The following is a 23,183-nucleotide window of genomic DNA, read 5'->3' on the forward strand; positions in this document are numbered from 1 at the left end:
GCCTATAAATTGCTATATCCTAACTTCTCACATACAATTAGAGCTGACTCAAAACACAGTTTCTACATTTATTGTGGTGACTAGAATACTTTTCAAAACCACAACTGAGTTCTTAGCAGAATTTATGAACACTCCTTTACCTACATTAATGAGAGAGATACGTGAAGGGAAAAAAACCTATTAGAGAACATGCATACACTGCAATGTTCAGCTTGTGTTATTTGTCAAGACTCATGAGAAAAAGTGTACCTTCTCATGTACAGGTAAACATAGTCTCTTATGTAAGGCTACGCTTATTCTGGCAAGCTCAGAATGCAGGCACAGTCAGTCAAGTAATTTTATCCTCCCACAGCATACCCCAGATTAATGGAGTTAAATTTAAAACAGTTAATGCAATGCACGTTTGCCTATTACACAATAAGCAAAAAAAGAGATAAATTGATATTTCTGACCCAGATCAAAAATGCTGAACTGTAAAAGAGGAAAGAGTTGGGAGATTTCTGCATGCCCCTTAAAAATGGAGCCACATCACAGTAATAGGAATTGCCATAAACATTGTAATGAAATAAAGGCAAGAATTAGTCTCAGAGGATTAGTAATGAGTAACTGACTCTTTCATTAATAGGGCACTAACTCAAACGTAGCCAAGGCTGGTAGTCACCGAGTTGCTTTAACACTGCTTGGGCTCCACAGATGGCAGTATGACTGCTGGAATCGCCCCAGTCCTTGGAGCACCCTCTCTGACTCACAGAGTTCAGCACCCCCAGCAACTCACAGGTGCACACCTATGATAGAAATAGCAATCCCGTCCTCCAGCATTCAACATCACCAAGAAAGTGTTCGGGCTCCAGAGCAATAAAGAAAAATAACAAAGGCCATGCAGCCCTACTATTAGCCCCCCTGTACTAGATCTCAGAACCATAGAGCAGTTAGTGTTGGAAGACACCTCTGGAGATCATCCCGTCCAAGCCCCCTGCCAAGGCAGGGTCACCTAGAACAGGTGGTCACCTAGAAAAAGTGCAGGTGGGCTTGGAATGTCTCGGGACAAGGAGACTCCATGAAACTCTTTGTGTAGCCTGTTCCAGTACTCTACCTGTGTATAGAAATTCTCACGTTGAGAGGAACTTCTTGGTGAAACTTCTGATTTAGTTTATGGCCATTGTTCCCTGTCGTGTCGCTGGGCCTCGTCGAAAATACTTTGGCACCGTGGTCTTGGCACCCGCTTTTGCGATATTGATACGCATTAATGAGATCCCCTCTCACTCTGAGCAGGTCCAGCTCTCACAGTCTCCCCTCAGAGATGCTCGGCAACACCAGCAATACCTGGTTTGCCCCGATCCCCGCCTCTCTGGATAAGGGGCTGCGGTCTCCTCAGCGGCCAACACCAAAGTTGGCCGACACGGAGCCAGCGCCCCTGCCGCGCCCGGCGGCCGGAGCAGGCGGGGCAGAGCTCGTCGCCGCGGCCCCGCACCTCCCTCGGCGGCGCGAGGGGGACGGACCCAAGGTCAGGCGGCGGCGGCGACGGCGGCGGCGGGTGGGGGGCCGGGCCGGTAACGGATGTGCCCGCCCGCCCCGCCTCCTGCGCTGACAGAAAGGCGGCGGCGGCGGCTCTCGGTGCGCCAGCGACTGCCGCGCGCAGGCCGGTGCGGAGCAGCAGCGGAGCCGCCTCAGACAGAGCCCGCCCGCAGCAACCACCGCCCGCAGCAACCGCCGCTCGCCGCCCTCAGACCGCCTGCGCCCCCGCCTCGCTCCGCTCCGCCGCCGGCTCCTGCCCGGGCCGCCGCGCCCCCCGGGGATGGATGTGCTGGCCCTGGCCTCGGAGGGACTCGCCATCTTCGGACTCATCCTCTTCGTCGTGCTCTGGCTCATGCACTTCATGTCCATCATATACACGTAAGCGCTGGGGTGCGGGGGGGATGGCGCCGGCGTTGTTCCGTCACCCACCCGCCATCGCGCCCGGAGCGCCCGGGCAGCGGGCCCCGTCCGCCGCGCCGCCTCCGCCCCGGGCCGGCGGCTCCCCTGCCCCTGGGTGTCAGCCCGGGGACCCGCCTGCCTCCCTGCTCTGTGACTCCCTCAGACCCCGCCGAGAGACCCGGGGGTCGGGCTGGCCGTGCTCGGGGCACGGCGGTACCCCTGCTGTCGTTCTTCGGGTAAAAACCGTCCTCTGCGTTTCTGCCTCCTGCTCTGTGCGGTGATTTTTGCTCCGTGCCCTTAGTGCTGCCGAGCAAGGCTTGGTGTTTGTTGTGCGCTGAACACCTGAAAAGTGTAGCTTTCTCAGTGATAGTGGGAGACCAGGGTGCACAGGACTTACAGGATGTATGATGTGTGACTGCAGCGGCTGCACGGTAGAACAACTGAAAGAGCACAGTACTCTGTGCCAGCCATAAGCACACTTCTTTTTTGTATTGAGAAATAATGATAGTACTAGTAAAACAAGTATATGCAGTGAGTCAGATCCTTCTTGGATAAGTCCAAGTAAAAATGCCTTTAGAGTTTGTGAGCAGTGTTTGCATTTTAGTGACTGACAAAACAGATAGAACCTAGCAGAGGAATTTTCTGTGGGTATGTGGGGAAAGGATTAAGAATGCATCTCTTTGTAAATAGTTGTTTTGCTCCCTTAAGTAAAAGGCCCTCTTGCATCACTATTAGGATTAGAAAATACCTGAATTTGTGTTTGCTTTCCTTGTGCTTATCTGTTCTCCTTACTTGCTGCTCCACTGCACCTGATGGGTACCTGTGATAAAACTCAGCCCTTACTGAAAGGAAATCTTGCAGAATGGGTCAGGTTGGAAGGGACCACAGTGGATCATCTAGTCCAACCATCCCTGTCCAGCCATCCTGGACATCCTGTCCTGTTAATCCTAAAGTGCATGACACAGGATTGTGTCCAGGCAGTTCTTGAATATCTCCATTGAGGGAGACTTGACAACATCTTTGGGCAATCTGTTACAGTGTGCAGTCACCTGCACATTAAAGAAGTCCTTCCTCATGTTCAGGTGGAACTTCCTGTGCATCAGTTTCTCCCTTTTGTCCTACTGTTTGGCCCCACTGAGAAGGTTCTGGCTCCATCCTCTTGACACTCTTCCTTTAGGTACTCACAGACATTGATGGTGGTCCCCTCTCGGTCGTCTATTTTCAACACTGAACAGGCCCAGCTCCCTCAGCCTTTCCTCATGTGAGATACGCTCTAGTCCCTTAATCATCTTTAAAAGTTATTTTTATTTTTCATAGTTCTCTGCTCTCTGAGCTCTTTTGTCTCTCTTTTACTGAGGAGCCCAGAGCTGGACACAGTATTCCAGGTGAGGCCTCACCAGGGCTGAGTAGAGGGGCAGGATCACCTCCCCTTAACCTGCTGGCACTGCTCCTCTTAATGCAGCCCAGGATAACACTGGCCTTGGCCACCAGGGCACTGCTGGCTCATGGGCAGTTGTTGTCCAGCAGGATCCCAGCTCCTTTTCCACAGAGCTGCTTCCCAGCAGGTCACCCCCAGCCTGTGCTGGTGACTGGGGCTGTTCCTCCCCGGGTGCAGGACCCTGCTTTTGCCTTTGCTGAATTTCAGAAGGTTCCTCTCTGCCCATCTCTCCAGCCTGGTGAGGCCCTTCTGAAGGGCTGCAGAGCCCTCTGGGGTATGGGCCACTCCTCCCAGCTTTGTGTTGTCAGTGAAATTGCTGAGCAGGCCTCTGCCCTTTCACCCAAATCATCGATGGAATCACTTTTGGACTTTGGGGGACACCACTGGGGACAGGTCTCCAGCTAGAGCCTGTGCCACTAATTATGACTCTGGATCTGCTGTTCATCCAGTTCTCATTCCGCTTCACTTTTCACTCATGCAGTCCACACTTTTCGAATTGAATTCATGGATACCAAAATTTTGCTTCTGCTTCCTTTATTTCTTTTTCGTTGTTGTTTGTTTGTTTTAAAATGTGAAATCACTAATAAGCTCTAATTGTTTAACTACTTTAATTTTCTTCTACTGTAGTTTAGTTATCCTTTGCTCTTATATTCACTTGGATGAATAACTTCTTTTTTGGAAAGTACCTGTTACCTTGGACACAAATGGCAGGATTTCAGTACTGGGGGGCAGAAAGGGTGCTTAGTTGGGGGAGAGACTGCTTTGGTCACGGCTGATTTTGGTCAGTTTTAAAGCAGTCAACTGCATGTTTAAATCTCAAGTGGGCATGTGTGGTGCTACTGCTTCTAACTCTTACGAATAAGTAACAACTGAAACGGGCAGGAGACACAACTGAAGAAGATGTGAGAGAGGATGAGATATGCTAAGATAAATAAGAAAGAGCAGGGAACAGTGCACACTGTGACAGTCTGCCACAGGAGCTACCCCCTCAAAGAGACTGCCTCCTGTGGAGGCAACACTGGAGCAGGGACACTCCTGAGTGTACTTTGAGCTGCTGATAAAGCTCTGCTGAAGAGACTGCAACCTGTGGGCAGCCCATGCTGGGGTATAGACACCCTGAGAGTATGCAGCCCCATGGTTCACTCTCCGCTAAGGAGACTGCAGCTCATGGCAGGGCATGTACTGGGGCACAGACCCTGCCAAAGGGATTGCTACCTTATTGTACCGAAGTCAGTCCTGGTCACTTACACCTTCCAGAGCAGAGTAACAGTTTAAGAGGCAACCAGGAATGGAAGAAAAGGTGTAAGAAGGCATGGCAGAAAAACCATTATGTGCTGACTTTGCCTCCTGTGTCATCTTGCTGAAGGGCTGGGGAGGGACTGAGTGGAAGGAAGCATGCAAATGAGCAGTTCAGATAGAAGGGGGAGGGGGGAAAATGTTTCTAACTGAAGCAGAGCCTGGGGAAGGAAGACAAAAGGTACTTCTCTGAAAGTTAGGTTATCTGTCTTTTTTTCCTCAGTACCCAAATCAATAATTAGTTGCCTGATCATTGCCAGTAATTTAAATAGAATTGCCTGAGTTGAGGCAGTTTTGTCTGTGACAGTAACTGGTGGGGAATGCAAGAAGCAGCTGGACACCTAGTATGCCTGCATCTAGAGTATTTGCAGTGGTGTGAAATCTGGAAGGATTTGTATTTTTTGTTAATGGGAATTTGTGTTACAAGTGCATGTATAAATTGTGTGTTAACAGGTGGAAAACTTGTCAATTGTGGAGGGGATGTGTAAGAACTGGAGTGATTCAGTCTCAGCCTCTGAGGCCCCTGGTCTGCTTCCAGCAGGGCCTGGGAACTGCCATGTCAGTAGGGCTGGAGTCAGGAGCTGATGGCAGCAGGGGTATTTAGTGTTCAGTGAAAACAGTGGCCCATAGCTGGGGGTGAGCAGCTGGTAGCCCTGAGGTGACTGAATTACAAACTGTTCTGGGTTCACGGGTGGTCATGGAGGAGCTGACCTGGTTACGGTGGTTTGGCAGATCTGAGGAAAAAGGACCACAGCTCCTCATAGTGTGACCACACGGCTGCTGTTTGAAGAGAAAATAAAGTAGTGGACACCATCCCAGGCAGCTGTCCTTGCAGCAGCTGTGGTGGTGCTGGGAAACAGTAGCTGATGGCTAGAGGGGGCACTGTGCTGGTGAGTTTGGAGCCTGTGCCACTAGTTAGCACTTCCCTGTGCAAGAGAGGAGGGCTGGGAGGCTGTCCAATGTACGTGGAGGAATGGCCTGCAAGGAAGATAGTCCCGTGAAGGGAAGGAGGTGACTTTCTTTGAATGCTGGAGTATGTTTATGGGGAAAGGTGAAAGATGATTGCTAGTGTTATGGCCTGAAAACTCTAGTGTCTGGACACTGTTACTAGTGCCCTTCAACTCAGAGATTAGTTTTATCCTGGATGGCAGACACAGCACACTTCATCCTTCCCAAAACCCCTGAGGAAGGAAAGGGTTTTCACTTACGGACAGAGATTGCTTTTTATGTCAGTGGATGCAGTATTAGAATAGAATTAGATGATACTTGGCATATACTGAATAACATATTGTTCCTATTACAGGCAGTAAAGAGGAAAGATGAAACCAATTAGTCTTCCTGTTTTCTCCTTACAGACAGTATTGTTGGCTTAATTTTTTTAAAGTCATTGAGGTACTGCTTGTACTCCGCACTGTGTCTAGCTGTGCTTTATTGGTGAATTGGAAGGTCCCATCTGAGGCACTGAAGTACTGAGCTAATGTTGTAAATGTCAGTAAAGCTGTTGTGAACTAGACAGTCATCCTTCTGTGGTTTCCCATTGGTATATAAGAAGTTTGATTTAGCAAAACACTTAGAACGCGTGAATTAAGTAGGTAAATGGAGTTATTCAAGAAGCCAAGCTTTTTTTGTCTTGAAATGCTTTCAGCAGTTGTTGAGATTAAGATCAAGACAGTATTTCTTTTGCATTGGTTTATGCTGTAATTGTGTTCAGTTGTAGGATTTGGATATCTAAGGTACTGTTCTCCCATACTGCATTCGCAAAATCTGGTTCTTGCTACCTCTTTCCTCTACTTTGAATGGGTTTCAAACACAGAAACGTTTAGGTTGAAAAATGACCTTGAAGATCATTGAATCCAGCCTTTGACTGATCACCATCTTGTCATTTAAGCCTTAGTACCAAGTGCTATGTCCATTTCTTGAATATCCCTGGGGAAGGTGATTCTACAGATTCTATGGGCAGTCCATTCCAATGCTGATAACCATGAAGAAATTCTTCCTGATATCCAAGCTGAACTTCCCCTGACAGAGCTTGAAGTCCACTTGTCCTGTCAGAAGTTGCCTATAAGACACCAATACCCATCTGGCTACACGCTCCTTTCAGAGAGTTGTAGAGAGCAATAAAGTCCCCTCTGAGCCTCCTTTTCTCCAGCCTGAGCTACCCAAAGTCCCCCAGCTGCTTCTCACAGGACTTACTCTCTAGACCTTTCTTCAGCTTTGTTTCCCTTCTCTAGACAAGCCTCCAGCATCTCAATGTTTTCCTTGTGAGAGGCACAAAACTGAACCTCCATGTCCCTTTCTACGAGGCAGCTTTCCAGCTACTCTGCCCTCAGTGTGTAGCACTGCTTGGGGTTGTTTGACTCCAGAGCAGGACCCAGCCGTTCACTTTGTTGAACCGCTGTCATGGCTTAAACCCAGATAGAAATTAAGCACCTACAGCAGCTCACACACACTCCCCACTACTTCTGCCTTGGTGGAACACCACCTCACAATTGATCCTAGCCTATCAATCCAGTTATGTCTTCAGAATCTTCCTAACCTCCAGCAAATCAACACTCCTGGCCAATTTAGTGGCATTGTGAATGTACTATGCACTTGATCCTGTTGTCTGTGTCCTCAGTAAAGATACTGAAGACATTAGATAATGTTTGGTAACTCTCTTTAGCTATCTGGTCAAAAAAGCTGAACTCATGAGAAGTCATATTCTGGCTTTGAGTCTTCATTGTTATGTCCCACATTGTCAGTGGCAATTTTAATTATAGCACTTAATGGAAATCACTTTAAGGCAGCTACAGTCAGATGATATTGAGGTTGCTCATTTTCTTGGTTCCCAGGTGTAAGTGGGAAGGGTAGTATGTGTTACTTAATTGATAAACATACTGCTGGTTTTAGACAAATTATTTTTAAAAGCTTTTAGTTATAGCCAATAAAGAAATAATGAATTCTGCATTTGTGTGCATTTGGGTGTAACTGGGCCTTGTCTGCTGAGTGAAAATCAAGACTTTTCAGAAACATATAAAGGCAATAAAAAAATAACAGTAATTAATAGCCTTATTGTGTGTATGGATGCAATTCAGTTTTCATAGATGCATAAAACTCAGGTTTCCTGAGGTACTTCTGCAACACTGAAGAACTTAAACGTGGCTTTCAAACCTAAGCAAAAACCTCCACTCCAAATACACAGCTGATGTTTAACTTCTCCTTTTTTTTTAAATGTGAAGTTAATACTTTGGTTAATAATCTCTTATTGCATAGTAACTGTGACAATTCTTAAGAAAATAACAGTTTTATTTTTCTTGGGCCTGTTTGTCTTGTCAGCCCTTTTGGTTTTCCTCTTTGACCACCTCTTGCAGCTCAGTCTGTGTCTAAGTTTATCCTGCTCTAATCTCTCTGCTTCTCACTGTCATTTTCAGGTTTTTGTGTGTTGATGGAACTGTCTCCTCTTTTGGGCTTTCTTATATTTTCCATATTGTCTGGCAGTAGATTGTGAGGTAGCTGTTAAAAGCAGCAGTAGCTACTCCATTAGTCATGATTGTGTTGCATTTTCTTTGATTCGTGGAACTGCTGCAGACACATCTTGTTGCAGATAGAGGCCAGGTAGGTTGTAGTGTATATCTGATTTAAAAGGCAATATTTAGAAAACTCTTCTGTTACTATAAAGTGTTACCAGGCACAACTCTAACAATAAACAGATTGTTCTTGGTGATCTTGTATGTGTGAAATAGGGAACAAAGCAAATTCATGATCTGATTAGCAGTGTTTTGCTAACTTTTGCAAAAATTTCTTTGGGGGTTAAAAGCAAGCAAAAGAAATACTTCAGTGTTTGGCCCTAAACTGGGACGTTGGAGAGGCAGGAAAAGTTGGAAAGTTATCTGAGGTGTTGTTTTATCTTTCTGCTTTTTCTCTGAGTAACCCTTATCTCTCATAATCTGTGCATAGATGATAGACCCTACTTCGTGCAGAAATCCCAAGGTGTTTGCTGCAAGTGTTACATCCATAAAACTTCATGTTGTATGGGTTTTCAGCAAGTGGATTACCACATTGTAGTGAGGCACATCTGAAAGATAGCAATGCAAAATTTTGAGGTAGTTACTGGGGAGGAACACAGGAAATTGATAGGGTGTGGGAATGCAGAAGTCAGAATAAACAGAATATCCTGAGATGGAAGGGACCTGCAAGGATCGTTGAAGTCCAGCTCCTGTTCCTGCACAGGACAGACCCATGAGTCACACCATGTGCCTGAGTGTGTTGTGTGAACACGTCTTTAGCTCTAGCGGGCTTTATGCTTTGGCTGCGTTCTTGCAGAGGGAATCTTTTTCTAGTACCCAGCATAAACCTTCCTTAACCTTTCAGGCCATTCCCTCAGGTCATTGAGTCACCACAGAGACTGTGGTCTCTTTTCCGGGAGAAGAGATCAGTGCTGGCCCTTCCTCTTTCCTTCACAAGGAAGTTGTAAGTGCAGTGAGATCTCCCCACAGTTTCCTCTTCTCCAGGCTCAACAGACCGAGTCACCTCAGCCACTCTGCATAAAGCTTCTCCTCTAGGCCCTTCACCATCTTTGTTGTCCTCCTTTGGATGATCTCTAACGGCTTTTTTTATATATATATGTGTATGTATGTATATGTATACATATGTGTGTATATATATGTATATATGTGTGTGTGTATGTACGTATGTATACATATAAAAACATATGTACACATATACATATATACATACACATATATACATATATACACACACACATATATAGCTATATAGATAGTTGTGCCCCAAAATGTCCAAAAATGTACACAGGACTAGAGTGGAGGCTGCACCAGTGCAGAGCAGAGTGGGACAATTTCCTCCAACAACCTAGAGTCAGAGGTGAAAGATTTTTTTTTCAACACTGTGAAAGAAATTGGAGTGTTTTAGGCTGTAAATGCCAGTTGAAGGTTAAGTTCCATCTCCTTTCAGCTTGAAGCTGAAACACATTTTTGTAGTTTGTTGTATGTACAGTGCATTGATACGATAATAATAGCTTGCGATAGAACATGGAAACTACTGAAGGAATGCTAAGTTTGAGATCACAAAATGATCAGATGTCAGTGATTGCTGAGGCTGTTTGTCTTCTTCATTAATGACATGGAGCATGTGACTTGGTCAGCAAGTTTGCTGGTGGTACAGAACTGGAGAGAGTGGCTGGTAGACAATATGAGCTCAGACCCAGGCAGACTGGAGGAATGGTCTGACAGGAAGTTCAGCCTAGGAAAATTCCATGTCCTGCACCTGGCAGAAATAGCTCCATGTATCAGCACAGGCTAGAGACTGACAGGCTTGAAAACAGCTTGGCAGAGGAGGACCTGCAAAGTTTTGATTGGTGCCAATCCGCCAATCAAACATCATTTTGATAATGAACAGTGACATGCTTTTGGCAGAGGAAGCCATTGCTGCATTGTTAGCAGGTTGAGGAAGGTGATCCTTCTCTTCTACACAGCACCAGAAAGGCATATGTGGAGTGCAGAGTTTTGTTCTCTCCAGTAAGTCATGGGTATGCTGGAGCAAGTCTGGCTTAGGCTACAGAGATGATGATGGGACTGCAGCATCTGACACTCATGGAGGCACTGAGAGCTGGAACTCTGCCTGGAGAAGGCTTGAATGTATCCCATTAATGTGTGAGTACCTGATTGCTTGGAGAAGTGAAGGGTGTGAGGTCCAAGACTCGTCTCAGTGGTGCCTTGTGACAAGATGAAAAGCAGCAAGGACAAACTCAAGTGCAAGACTAATTTTAAAGCAAAGAAGACACACATGGCTCAACATTGAAACGGGCTTTCTGGAGAGTTTGTGGAGGGTTCTGTCCATGGAGACAGGAAAAATTGGATGGTCCTTAGCAACCTTATCTAGTTACCCCACTTAGAGCCAGGCATTTGGAAACTGACCTCCAGTGGTGCCTTCCAACCTCTGCTGTATGGTGATTTTTTTTGGTGAAAGATGACACTGAGGCAGCTGTTTGGACTATTACAGAGCAATAGACTTAAGAAAGGGGTTGTGTGGATACTGTAAGTTTTGTGTGTTGCTTGTTCTAAGCAAGTTGAAGTTTACCTGACACCATGTGACACAAGGCTTAAATTTAGATAATTAATCTTAGGGGAAGACATATCTAAAAAAATCAGGAGGTGATTTTTTTATATACTTAGGATTATGGTTGTATGAGTTTCTGTATTACAAGCTTAATAAATGGAGAAACCAAAACAGTGCAGGACCAGAAATCTGAGAGTGGTAACAGTGTGGGACAAAACCAATAATGTTGAAGGCAATTAGGGCAGCCCCATTTTTTAATAGTAAGAGTCAGGAGGATAAGACACAGACTATAAACTTTGGGGTAAACATTAAGGTATTAGTGGCCCTCAATGATTTACCAGAATGCAAGAAACCTAAGCCTAGTTTAAAGACTGACTAGTTTTCATTTATAGGAGAGGAATCACACCAGTCTGGATGGTGTACTTGTATTGAGAAGAGGTAATATAGTACAATAGATGTGTTTTGATTTTAAAGCCTACTTGTCACGTCTCTCAGAGTGGTTTGTGTGGAGGGAGAAGATAGAAGACGGTAAGTTTGGAGTATGTAATAATGGAAATTAAACGGGTTGGGTTATTGAAGCCCTTATAGGCCAAAAAAGCATCCAGCTTTGTATGCGAGCTAGAGTGGAAGAAGCTGAATAGTGGGATGGGGAAAAATACAATCTTTGTCAGCTTTTGTCAGGATACAAAGATTTCAGAGATGTTTAAAGAAGTTGATGCTTTACACTAGCTGTTTCCGTAAAAGCATGAATTTTGATTAAGGTGGATGAGTAGAATGGTAGATGATAAATGATTCTAAAAACTGGAATCTGAAATTTCTGTCCTAGCTGCTCCATGACATGCTGAGCATATAACTAGTTTTGCTGGTTTACTAAAGCGCTCTTCAGTATTTGTGTCCCTCACTCACTGAGAATAGTGTAATGCTAAGTAGTGGTGTCAGAGTTCACTAGGACTTTTAAATTGTTTTTTAACCAAAATCAAATACTGTAGTTTTGACACACTCAATATTGGTTTTACAGTTTACTGGAGACTACTGTTCAAAAGAAATTATTAATTACTTCATGGTGAGAGATGTTTTCCTACAGACTAAAAAAAAAATCTACATTTTGCTAATTGTAAGGGGACTAGTTTTGCATTTTTTATATTACTTCTAATAGAATGTGATGAGGACGTATGCAAGAATATATCATCTCATAAGGGGCCTGGGTGAATTCATACCCTGAATAAAATTATTTCTGTTTCAGCATGTATAAAGAAAAATCTTACCCTAGCCTTTGGACAACTAAGATAAAAAGCATTCTTACAAGTGTAAACTTCTAAGATAGACAGCTGAAGGGGTGCATTATACTAAGTGAAAGATTAGGATTTTATTTCCAGTGCTACTTCCAACACTCTGCTGAGGAATTGTTTTATTTCTTGTAGCAGTTTTTTGAACGCTTGGTGGGTGCTTCTAGTGGACCAATATTTTTTCAATAAAGCAGCAGGATAACTAACAACCTGGTTGCCCATTTCTGCTGGTAGCTGATTTGGTCAGGTTTCAACCACTTGAGTTCCACTCTTAGAAATACCTCTTTGTAAACCAAAGATTGTTTTGTTTTCTTCCCCCTGTGTTGATAGGGCTTATCTTGGGATTGTTAACAATATAGTCCATGAGGAGGAATCTGTAAATGAAGTTAACCATTCACTTTTATGTTGTTTGCAGCTGGCCTATTCTTATTAAGCACTTGCTTTGATATTGATTCAACTTGGCTGTGTTGTAATGATTTCCCAGATGACTCCTGCGCTGGTTTAATAATGTATGCTACACCTTATTTTATGAAGCAGAAGTATCATTTTTCTGGTCATAGGCACATATAATTAAAATATTCAAGCTGGTGAGAACCAGATATTGGTCAGTGTACTGAACTGTTATGAGCCAAATATCCCAAGTGCTTTATACTAAAATACTGTAAGTTAAAAACTCAGATAAAATTGAGTTCAAAATTGTTACTTCACACTCATCTTAAGCATTTTTTGGAGAAATGATATGTGTATTTTATATCTGCATTTCCAAGAAGATTCTTTTGTTCAGATTGTATAGTGGTGAGAGCAGTAAATTTTTTTGACAAAAAAGTACAAACCAAGTATTGTGGGTTTTTGTAGACATAAGACATGTAAAATTTGCCAGGTTAGTTTATCTGGCTTGTATCTGTCGGAAATGAAAAAAAGCAAAGAAAAATTGCCCTTCTGAAATGCAGTCAAACATGATGTTGAGTGTAGAAGTGTTTTTTTAAATTTTAACACTTTGTTTCAAAGTGGTTTTGTTTTTTATATAATTGCTTCCTTCTGATGTTTCATACAGGAGACTTACTCGAGCTTTCTAAGGCATTTGCAATGCAGTGACCCTCTCACTGATGATTGTGTACTTCAGACAAGGTTTACAGCTTTTTCATTACTCCAGTTGTGGGTAATATGGTCCCAGACTGTGTGTTCAAACTTGTGTGAATTGGTGTTTGAGTGTCTTTTTCAGCAGTATGCTGTTTTGTTCTCTGGAAACAATTGTTGCTGAGTTAATGAAATAAAAAGAAAAAAAATGTTGTCATGGTACCTGCCATATGGTTTGTTAATATAGTTTCTGATTAGGCATTAACATAATTCTGATACTGGCAGTTAACTGTTTTGAAAGTTCTGAGGGAGAAGAAACTGGAAAAAGCTGAACAAAAGGAGCAGCCTGGGGTCTGTAGTATGCACATTATGTAATGTTTAGCAAATTATGTTGTCATTTAAACTTGTGCCTTATGTAATAATTGAGGCTGAGCTAGTTTAATCCCAATAGACCTTCAAAATAAAAGTCAGAAAACCACAGTGAATAGTCTCAAAACAAAATTGTTCTAAAGCTTTGATTTAGAAGCTCCCAAACATTGATGGGTTGATCCTGTACTAAAAGATGTCTGCTGTGGTTGGTTTATCTGGCCCAGAGTTATGGCTGTCCTCTGGAGGTGCTTTCATAAACAAAACACAAATTTTATTGGATGCAGCAGTTCTCTAAACTTGCATAGTGTTTGTTGCAAGGAGTACCAAAACCATTTCTGTTTGTATGCTCCAGTGAATCTTGATTTGCTGCACAAGGGGATAATCCAAATCCCTTCCTTCTGCTATACCTTTCTAAATATTTCTGCTGTTCTAATCTGCCTTTAGTGAGCATGTGGCTATGTGGTGACTCAGATCAGCAAGCGAGTTTTTTCTGTAGGGTAGTTCCCTGTTTGATCAGCAGGCTGATCCGATTTGTCTTGTGGTGCTGACTGTTTTATAGCCACAAGTGGGCTGAGGGTGTGGGAAAGCAGAAACAGGGAATAAATTGCTGTTTTGATGGCAGACTGCAGATAGACTAAAAGGAAAAACAGTGTGTTTATTTTAATGTTTAGCGTGTTGCAGTAATGGATGTGCTGTAGGCAACTTGCTGTGTCTTTGTTAACTCCGCTGCATTTCAGCTTGCTTAATTGTGAATTATCAAAGATTCGGTCAGTAAAAGGGTTCCTATTGCTTCAAGTTCAGCCACAGCCTATTGTACTGCTGTTTGTTTCTCCTTTTATCCTGAGGGAGTGGGAGGGAAGTAGGAGAGGAAGTGTTTGCTGGATTTAAGCTGAGGTCACAAGTGTTTGGTCTTTCTTATTCCTGAAAGATAAGGTTGGGGTTTTTTCTACTTAAAACTGTAAACCAGATTTGAAACCATTTTCAATTCCCACCATTGCCCCCCTGTTTTAGAATAGACTGTATCAAGTTACTGATTGCATGTGCTGAATGTGACTTCATGCTAATACTTGGAAAATGCTGGTTAAAGAATTTTGGTAGTATATGGAGGTTTTAAATTTGAAATGGCAAATGGCACTAGATAAGACTTTAACTGTTCTACATTATATTATTTTTGTCATTATTCTTAGCTACTGATTGAACAGCTCCTTTCCAAAACTGAAAAAGCAAATTGGTATTTGGTTTTATTCACCTTCTAAAAAACAACAGTGATCACAATCTAGGTTCTTTCTTGATAATTCCAGTTTAAGACCTTTAATTTGACCTTTTTTATTTTTTAATGTTTTGACTTTTGAGCTTCTTTTATCTTAACTTTTTTTTTAAATAATAATTTCTCTCCCTCTCCACTACCCATTGTAATTTCATACCTTGCATTGTTAGGTACTTTTCATTTTGTCTCTGGAGGTTATGGGTAGTACAGGAGAAAATATGCATTGAAAGTGAATGAAATGTTTTATTTGCCTTGTACACTCAGCTGGCATGTGATGAAACACAATTGAAACATGCTTTTCAACATAAATCCCTAGTATGCAAAAGGCAGGATTGCATTTTTTTTTCCAGTGGTTTTGCAGGCATGCACAAATCTATGACTGTTTTTCTGCTGGCAGAGAGTCACAGGAAGTCTCTGCTACAAAATGCACGCCTGAATCATAGCTACCATGTTCTTTCAGACTCATCTACTTCGTTCTATTTCTGAACATTTTATCAAGGCCAAATGACTTGTTAAATGTTTTTATTATGTTAGGGTTTTCCCTTAAGTCTTTCCTCTTGTCCACAGCTGTCTGTTTCTGCTCCTTCCTATTTCTGGATCTGACAGTTGTAAAACTATTAGACTGGTGCGTGGGTGGATTGACTCGCCATGTGTCCATATGGCTGTTGAATTGGATGTGAGCAGGTGACAAAAGTGGAGGATGGGAAAGAATGCCTCTGACTGACTAGTGCAATGGTTTGATCCAGGCCAGCAGATGAGCAAGGGTGCCTGGCACTAGCATATTTCTGTAGCCTGAGGTCTTCCTTTCAGTCAAGAAAGGTAGAAGAGGGGCATGATTTAAGTATTACTTCAAGAGTCACTTTTTAGCACTGGTAGGTTTTTCTGTTACTAATTAACTCAAGTTAGCTTTTTCAGTCAGATAATAAGCAACCTATAAGGGAGTGAATGCTGTGAACGAAAATAGTGATGTAGTTGGTTGTGGAACGGTTTTTAGGGGCCTGGGGCAAATCTATGGTCAGCTCAGCTGTTCTGGAATCCTGCTAAACATGAGATGGAAGGAGACCCTATTCCTGCTCTTCTTCTGTGATCCTGGCAGCATGTTCAGAGCCTTCGTGAACATGCTCTGGAGCTTTGTGCAGCCTTTCGTAAGATGCCTGAGCTCTAATTTAGCAGAAGACAATCTGAAGTGGAAGAAAACAAAAGCCAGATTTAACTTTAATTTGGGTGAATGATTTGAAGCAGGATTGTATGTACATCAGTACTGGCATGATGTCTTGTTTTGCTGGTATGAGTGGCAGCACAGGAGAAGGATTACTGGGGGACCTCTGTAGCCTGTGAAGCTGCAGGATTATCTTCCTGTAAGATTACTAGGTTGAACTGATGAAATTATAACATTTTATATGTTGAGTAATAGTTATGTGCTTTATGAATCTCAGCTAGTTCACTGTGGGATCAGACAAATGTTAACACAGGACATTACAGAAAAAGAGGAGAAAGGAGGAAAGAGGGAGTGCCTCTGAGCAGCAGCCTGCAGTGGAACTGGTTCAACTACATTATAAAGCTCTTCTCAAGGGGAAGAAAAGTTTAAAACAAGACCTAGGTGTTTAATTCTTGCTTTAAGAATAATTATTTCAGTTCACTAAGAGACCAGTGGACACAGGTGATTCTGGGTTTTCTGTTTGATCTGTCTTTCAATTTTCAAATCTCTGACATCTATGTGGTCCCTAAAAACCTGCACGTATATATTTATTATACCAAATGTAATTATATTAATACATATTTATTATATAATATTACATATAAAAAAATCTTATTCTCATAGGAAACATAGGAAGATATAGAATCATGTAATAGTTTATGTTGGAAAAACTCTCCAAGATCATCAAGTCCATCTGTTAACCAAACACTGCCATGTCCACCACTAAACCATGTCCATAAGTGCCATATCTACACACATTTTAACTATCTTCAGGTTTGGTAACTCCACCACTTCCTTGGACAGCCCATTCCAATGCCTGCTAAGCCTTTTGGTGAAGAAGTTTTTCCTAATAATAAACCTAAACTTCCCCCAGTGCTGCAACTTGAGGCCCTTTCTCTTGTCAGTTGTTTCTGGGACCAGAGTCTGACTCCCATGTCACTACAATCTCCTTTCAGGCAATTGTAGAGAATGGTAAGGTCACCTCTAAGCCTCCTTTTCTCCAGGATGAGCATCCTCAGCTCTCTGTCTCTTCTCATCAGACTTGTGTTCCAAACCCTTCTCCAGCTCCTTTGACCTTTTCTGGATACACTCCAGCACCTCAGTGTTCTTCTTGTGAAAGTTTTTCTACAGTGAAAAATGGAAGTCAAGGAAGGCACAGCCTCACCAGTGCCCAGTAGAGGGTCATAGTCATTTTCCTGCTCCTGCTGGCCGCACTAATTCTGGTACAGGCCAGGATGCCATTGGCCTTCTTGGCCACTGTGGACACATGGCTGGCTCATGTTCAGACACTGTCAACCAGCACTCCCAAGTCCTTTACCTCTGGGCTGATTTCCAGCCTCTCCTTCCCCAGGCTGCAGCTCTGTACAAGGTTGTTGTGTACCAAGTGCAGGACCTGGCACCTGGCCTTGTTTAACCTCACACACAACTGGCCTTGGCCCACGGATCCAGGCTGTCCAGATCCCTCTGCAGAGCCTCCCTGCCCTCCAGCACATCAGCATGGTGTCGTCTGCAAAGCGACTGACAGTGCACTCGATCCCCTCATCCTGATCATTGTTAAAGATATTGAACAGGGCTGGACCCAATACTGACCCTTGGGGAACACCACTGCTGACTGGACACTAATTAGACTTAACTCCATTTCCCCTCATTCTCTGGCCTATCAATCCAACATCCAGCCAGTTCTTAACCCAGAAAAGAGTGCATCTGTCCAAGACATGGGGAGCCAGTTTCATCCAAGTGAACTCTGTGGGAAATGCTGTCAATGGCTTTCTAAGTCAAGGTAGACAACACCCACAGCCCTTTCCTCATCTGCCAAGTGGGTCACCTTGTCACAGAAGGTGATCATGTTGGTCCAAATAGGAGCTGCCTTTCCTAAACCCATGCTGTCCTGTACATGCCCAGGTTGTCCTGTACATGCTATATGATGACACTGAAGATGATCTGCATCAGAACCTTCCACAGCACCGAGGTAAGGCTGACAGGCCTGTCATTCCCCAGATTCCTCCTTGCAGATGGCTGTCATGTTGGGTAGCCTCCAGTAAACTGAGACTTCCCTCATTAGCCAGGACTGCTGGTAAGTGATTGAAAGAGGTTTGGTGTACACTTCGTGAGCTCCCCCAGTAGCCTTGTGTGGATGCCATCCAGCCCCAGACGTATATCTACGTGGCACATTTGCCCCAGGTTATGGGGCCTTCATTCTGCTCCCTGTTCCTTTCTTTCTACTCAAGGGCCTTGTAACCTGGAGAACAACTGGTCTCACTATTAGAAACTGAAACAAAGAAGACAGTATCTCAGCTTTTCCATAAAAGTTCTCACTGTTTCCCTCTGCATCCAATAAAGGATGGAGGTTCTCCTTAGCTCTCCTCTTGTTGCTGTGTTTATATATACATTTTTACTGTCTTCTACAGCAGTAGCAAGATCAAGTTCTAGTTGTGTTTTGGCCCATGTAGTTTTCTCTGTCCATAATTTAATGACACCAGAGCTGTCTGCATTGTCTTTCAAAGGTCATAAATTCTCCTTTCCACCCTGAGTTCCAGCCAAAGCTCTTTTCTTTAGCTAGGTCAGTTGTCTTCCCTACTTTGTCTTTTGGCACATGGGCATGGCCTTTTGGCTGTGCCTTTAAGATTTCCTTCCTAAAGAATGTCAGGATAGTCTTCCAAAAGGTACTCTGTCAAACAGTCTCCTAAACAGGACAAAGTTTGCCTTCTGAAAGTCCTAGGCGGCAGTTCAGCTAGCCCTTCCAACTTTTCCAGGAATTGGAAACTCCATCATTTTGTGATTGCTGAGCTGCAGACAGCCTTCAACCAAGCCAGTGTCCACCAGTGCTCAGATCACAAAAAATAGGTCCAGTGGGAGCCCCCCACAATGGGCTTACTCAGCTTACTGACACAGTTGGTATCTTTTACACACTCCAGGAACGTCCTAATCTGTTTCTCCTTTGCTGTATTTTATTCCCAGCAGACATCTGTTAAGTTGAAGTCCCCATGAGAAGAAGGGCTAATGATTATGAGACTTCTTTGAGCTGCTTGCAGAATATTTCATTTGTCTCTTCTTCCTGGTTGAGTGGTCTGTAACTAACTCACATCAGGGTTTCTGCTTTGTTGTCCTGTTACCCTGATTCCTGCCCATGAACACTTAACCATATCATCACTGTCATTAAATTCTAGACAACCAAGACAGTCCCTAACATAACTGGCTACCCCACCATCTCTCTTTCCTGCTTATTCCTTGTGAAGGGTTTATAGCCATCCATTGTAGTGCTTGAGTTGTGCCAGTCATCCTCCCATGGTGATAGCTATGTCACAGTTTTCCATTTGAACGGTGGCTTCCAGCTCCTCCTGTTTGTGGCCTATGCTGTAGATGCACTTCAGTTGGACAATTAATCCTGCCACCTCTTTTTTGGAGTGAAGTTTTCCTGTGTGACAGTATAAAAACACTCCTGTGGTTTCTAGGACATCAGTAACCCTTGTGTCTTTGCTGCAACATAGATTCTCAATGCCCTGCCTCCACTGAGATGGCAGACGGAAGGACCTCACTAGCACACTGTCCCTTAAAACACTGACAGGCTGTCCCCAGGCTTATTTCTAGCATGCCTGATTTTTATCCCTTCCCCCTTTAAATTAAACTTCTTACAATGAGCCTTGCTAACTCCTATACAAAAATCTTTTCCTCCTCTTTGAGACAAGTATACCTCATCTGTTGCCGGCAGGCCATGTCATATAAATCAGTCATAGATCAAGAAAACAAAAATTCCACTGGTGACACCAGTTATGGTGCCAGGTATTGTATTCTGCTTGATCTTCCTGTGATGTTTCTTCTCTCATCCTTCTTTGCAGCTGGAAGGATAGGGAAAAACTTTGTGTTCTGATCCTGTAATCAGTTGTCCCAGTGACATTATTGTGCATACATTATTTTACATATAGAAGTTCTATTTCTGTATAAAAAGTATTTTTGGTTACTTAATTTTAAAATGATCAAATTACTGTATAAAAAAGTCACTGCTCCAAGATACTGGAACTTTTTTGTCAGCTATCTATGACTTCTTATGTGGAACTGTCTTTATACTATTACATTAAGGGTGGTAGGACTCTGCTAATATTAGTCTTGGTGAAGCAGTGACGCTGTTAACACTTTAATGAATTTAGGGGTTGTCTGTAATACTTTCTGAAATCCTCCAGTCTTTTTCAGTTGTATTTAATGCAGTGACCAGTGTGGTATACTAGTAGCAAATTTCATTTTTTATTTTCTTCTATGGATAAAGGTACCAACTTTTGGGAGTGTTTTAACTATATATATACATAGTTAATATGTGGTTAATATATAGTTATATAGATAGATATATTTCATTACACATATAATATGTAAAGAAGATATGAGGAGCTCATCCTTTCTGCATTTGTTATCAAAAGAATAAAATGATCTCACATTTTCTTATTCCTGTTCAGGACGAGACTTTATGCCCTGTATTCCATAGCAGACCAACACTCCTCAAAGACCTGTGAGAGATGATTCGGATCACTAAAGAATTCAGAATTAGAGGCAGGAGAACAAGTCCATTTCAGAATTAAAAAGGCCACCTTAGCTTGGTGGCCTTTGAAACCACAGTCTTCGAGGAATGTCAGTGCTTTCTGTGTCTTGTTTTGCCATCTTGCAATATTTAAGTTAAAAATTTCTCATCAAGGTTTACTTACCTCCCTCTAACAGAATAGTTCTTTAATTAAAGTAGCTGCTGAGGGAAGGTTGATCTGAGTGAATAAGGACTGCTGAGGTTTTTTCAGCTGCATTTAAAAGGTGTATGTCTGAGAAATCCAGCAGCTTGTCTGCTGTAGTGAGGTTTTTGGTTTTGCTAGCAGAGAGATGGAGAGGGAGTTTTTACAAGGTCATGCAGTGATAAGAAAAAGGGGAGTGTCTTCAAACTGGTGGTGTAGGTTAGATTAGATATTGGGAAGAAATTCTTTACTGTGAGGGAGGTGAGGCACTGGAACAGGTTGCCCAGAGAAGCTGTGGATGCCCCCATCCCTGGAAATGTTCAAGGCCAGGTTGAACAGGGCTGTGCACCACCTAATCTAGTGGAAGGTGTCCCTGACCATGACACAGAGCATTGGAAGTAGATGACTTCTAAGGTCCCTTCCAACCCAAGTCATTCTGTGATAATACCCTTCTGCCCTTAATGAGCTGGAGAAAGCAAATACTGTCTTGGCTTTTTTTTTTCTTTTTCTTTTTTTCTTCCATAATTTGGTACAGATTAGCAACCATTCATTGTGAACAGGGAAAATTTGTCAGGATTTTATCTTTAGAGATTTTTCAGTTTCACTACCTAGGGACTGCAGGGTGATTAATTTAATAAATATGGGTGCAAAAGTGCTTAAATATAACCTGGCTATGTTCACACACATTATCAGAAAGTGCTTATGAACACTGCTCTGAAAGCATCTGTTTTGGAGTTCAAAGGTCATTGGTGGTTTTGAGTGCTTTGGACTAGTATCAATGCAATATAACACATATTAATCCTATACATGGTACAAATCTTTGAGAAAGGTTTATTGAGCTTTATTATTTTGAACTGTATGTATTATACATGCAGAGTAATGTAGAAATTAAGACCTTTGTGATCATGTGTGTTTGAGACTGCGTAAGCACAAGTTAGTGCTCAAAACACCAGCTTTACCTCTCTTCAGAGACTGTATATGTGTGTGTGTGTATATATATATATATGTGTGTGTGTGTGTGTATATCTACATATTAGCAGATTAATTTACGATGTACTTGCATCAATGGTGTTAATATTGCTTAAATTTACTCTCTTATTTTGACTTCCATGTTAAATGTTAGCCTGAGTTTCAGTACTGTAACTTTTTTGATGGTTGGCCTGTTTCTCTGATAGGTTATCAGTTGTAACTTCAATTCTTTTTCAGAATATGCCACTTCACAAATAGCCCTCAGTGTAAAGTGATCTGGTTTACTGTTAATTTGATGTTTGGTACATGGACTCTTAACAGAGCACTGTGTTACTTTTGTGTCACAATACCTCAGTGCTTTCAGAAAAGCAGGCTTCCACTTTGGTGCAGTGTTATGAATAGCTCATGAACTGGAGTCTTTCTTTAGATGGAGTGTTAGGGACAGTCTTGCTGCTTGCTGTCAAAACCGTAAGGTACTTCAGAGCTGAAGAGATTGCGATAATGCTGCATGTCTTATTTGTGTGTTTTGCAAGGTTTCCCTTGCAAAGTCTGTAGGCTTATCTTACTGTAATTCAATCACCCTCATAATACCATGTCAGCATGGTTTGTAATATGTTGCCTTGCAAGAGTCTGCAGTTTTTTCACTTTATGCTTACTTAACACAGTCCTGCCTCAAAGCTGTCTTGACAACTTATTATTCTGACAATTTCTTCTAGTATTTCCTGTTTGTCATGGCTTTTGTTGCTGTACAAAGCTCTATACATTGCTACACTTTTTTTTTTTCTCCCTTGCATTATCTACTTTTTGACCCTCTTGGTCAAAGTTGTGTTCTTGAGACTCAGCCTTTTTATTGCCACTAAAGGCCTTATTTCCTGTTATATTTGTGAGTGTTCATAGGAAAATTTCTGCCTGGGGTAGCTATCTGAATTTCTGCTTTTTTTTGCCTTTGGTCTGACCATCCCGTGGCAGTTAAATGGTCAGCAAGTCTATTTTAATTTACCTCTGCAAAGCCCAGGCCTGGACTCAAAAGCAGCACTAGGACATAATAATTGTTCTTCTGTCTTTTTGGTCAACCTGTTGTTTATTCTCTGTGGCATTATGCTCAAGATGTATAGCTGCTAAACTGCCTAAAAGCCAAACATGCTGGCTGGAGCTGATTAGGTATCAAATGCCACTGTCCCACTTCAGGGGGAAAAAAATTTAGAGATATACTGGAATCAGTTCTCTTACTGGAGCTTCTTCATAGTTCAATAATTTTACTTTGTGAAAGTTTAAGATGAGAATTCATATCATTAGGTGCACAAGCAAGAAAATAGTCTTTCAATCTGATTACTCATGGTTGAGAACTGCAGTATGCTATATATATGTTAATTTGCAAATTTTGTGTTTCTGCAGATACTTGTCCTTCAGTTACTTGTGTACATATATTTTCTTGATGCAAATTCGATTGCATACTAGCCCATTGCTGCTTAGTGGTTTAACACAGAGGACCAAAGGAAACTAAGCCCCTTGTGACTAAAAGAGATTGGACCCAGAAAGGTTTGAAATACACCCAAAAAATGTGATTAAAACCAAACAAGCTTAGATGTTTGTGCCAAAAAAT

At 42.6% G+C, this 23,183-nt stretch overlaps 2 protein-coding genes across 17 annotated transcripts in view; one reads left to right on the forward strand and one right to left on the reverse strand.

Annotated features, from left to right (window-relative positions):
- The window catches only part of SHOC1 (shortage in chiasmata 1), a 94,608-nt gene extending 93,131 nt beyond the window's left edge, over window positions 1-1,477 (reverse strand). For all 15 annotated transcript variants that reach the window (XM_015652620.2, XM_033520497.1, XM_015652623.2 and 12 more), the window contains exon 1: window positions 1,094-1,477. The gene's annotated coding sequence lies outside the window, so the exon portion shown is untranslated. The remainder of the gene's footprint in view (window positions 1-1,093) is intronic.
- A 233-nt stretch (window positions 1,478-1,710) lies between these two features.
- The window catches only part of UGCG (UDP-glucose ceramide glucosyltransferase), a 34,591-nt gene continuing 13,118 nt past the window's right edge, over window positions 1,711-23,183 (forward strand). For both annotated transcript variants that reach the window (XM_015652636.3, XM_033520498.1), the window contains exon 1: window positions 1,711-1,893. In XM_015652636.3, the coding sequence (XP_015508122.1) occupies window positions 1,796-1,893 (98 nt within the window). In that variant the 5' untranslated portion in view covers window positions 1,711-1,795. The remainder of the gene's footprint in view (window positions 1,894-23,183) is intronic.

This window comes from Parus major, chromosome Z (genome assembly GCF_001522545.3).
Source record: "Parus major isolate Abel chromosome Z, Parus_major1.1, whole genome shotgun sequence".
NCBI lineage: Eukaryota > Metazoa > Chordata > Aves > Passeriformes > Paridae > Parus > Parus major.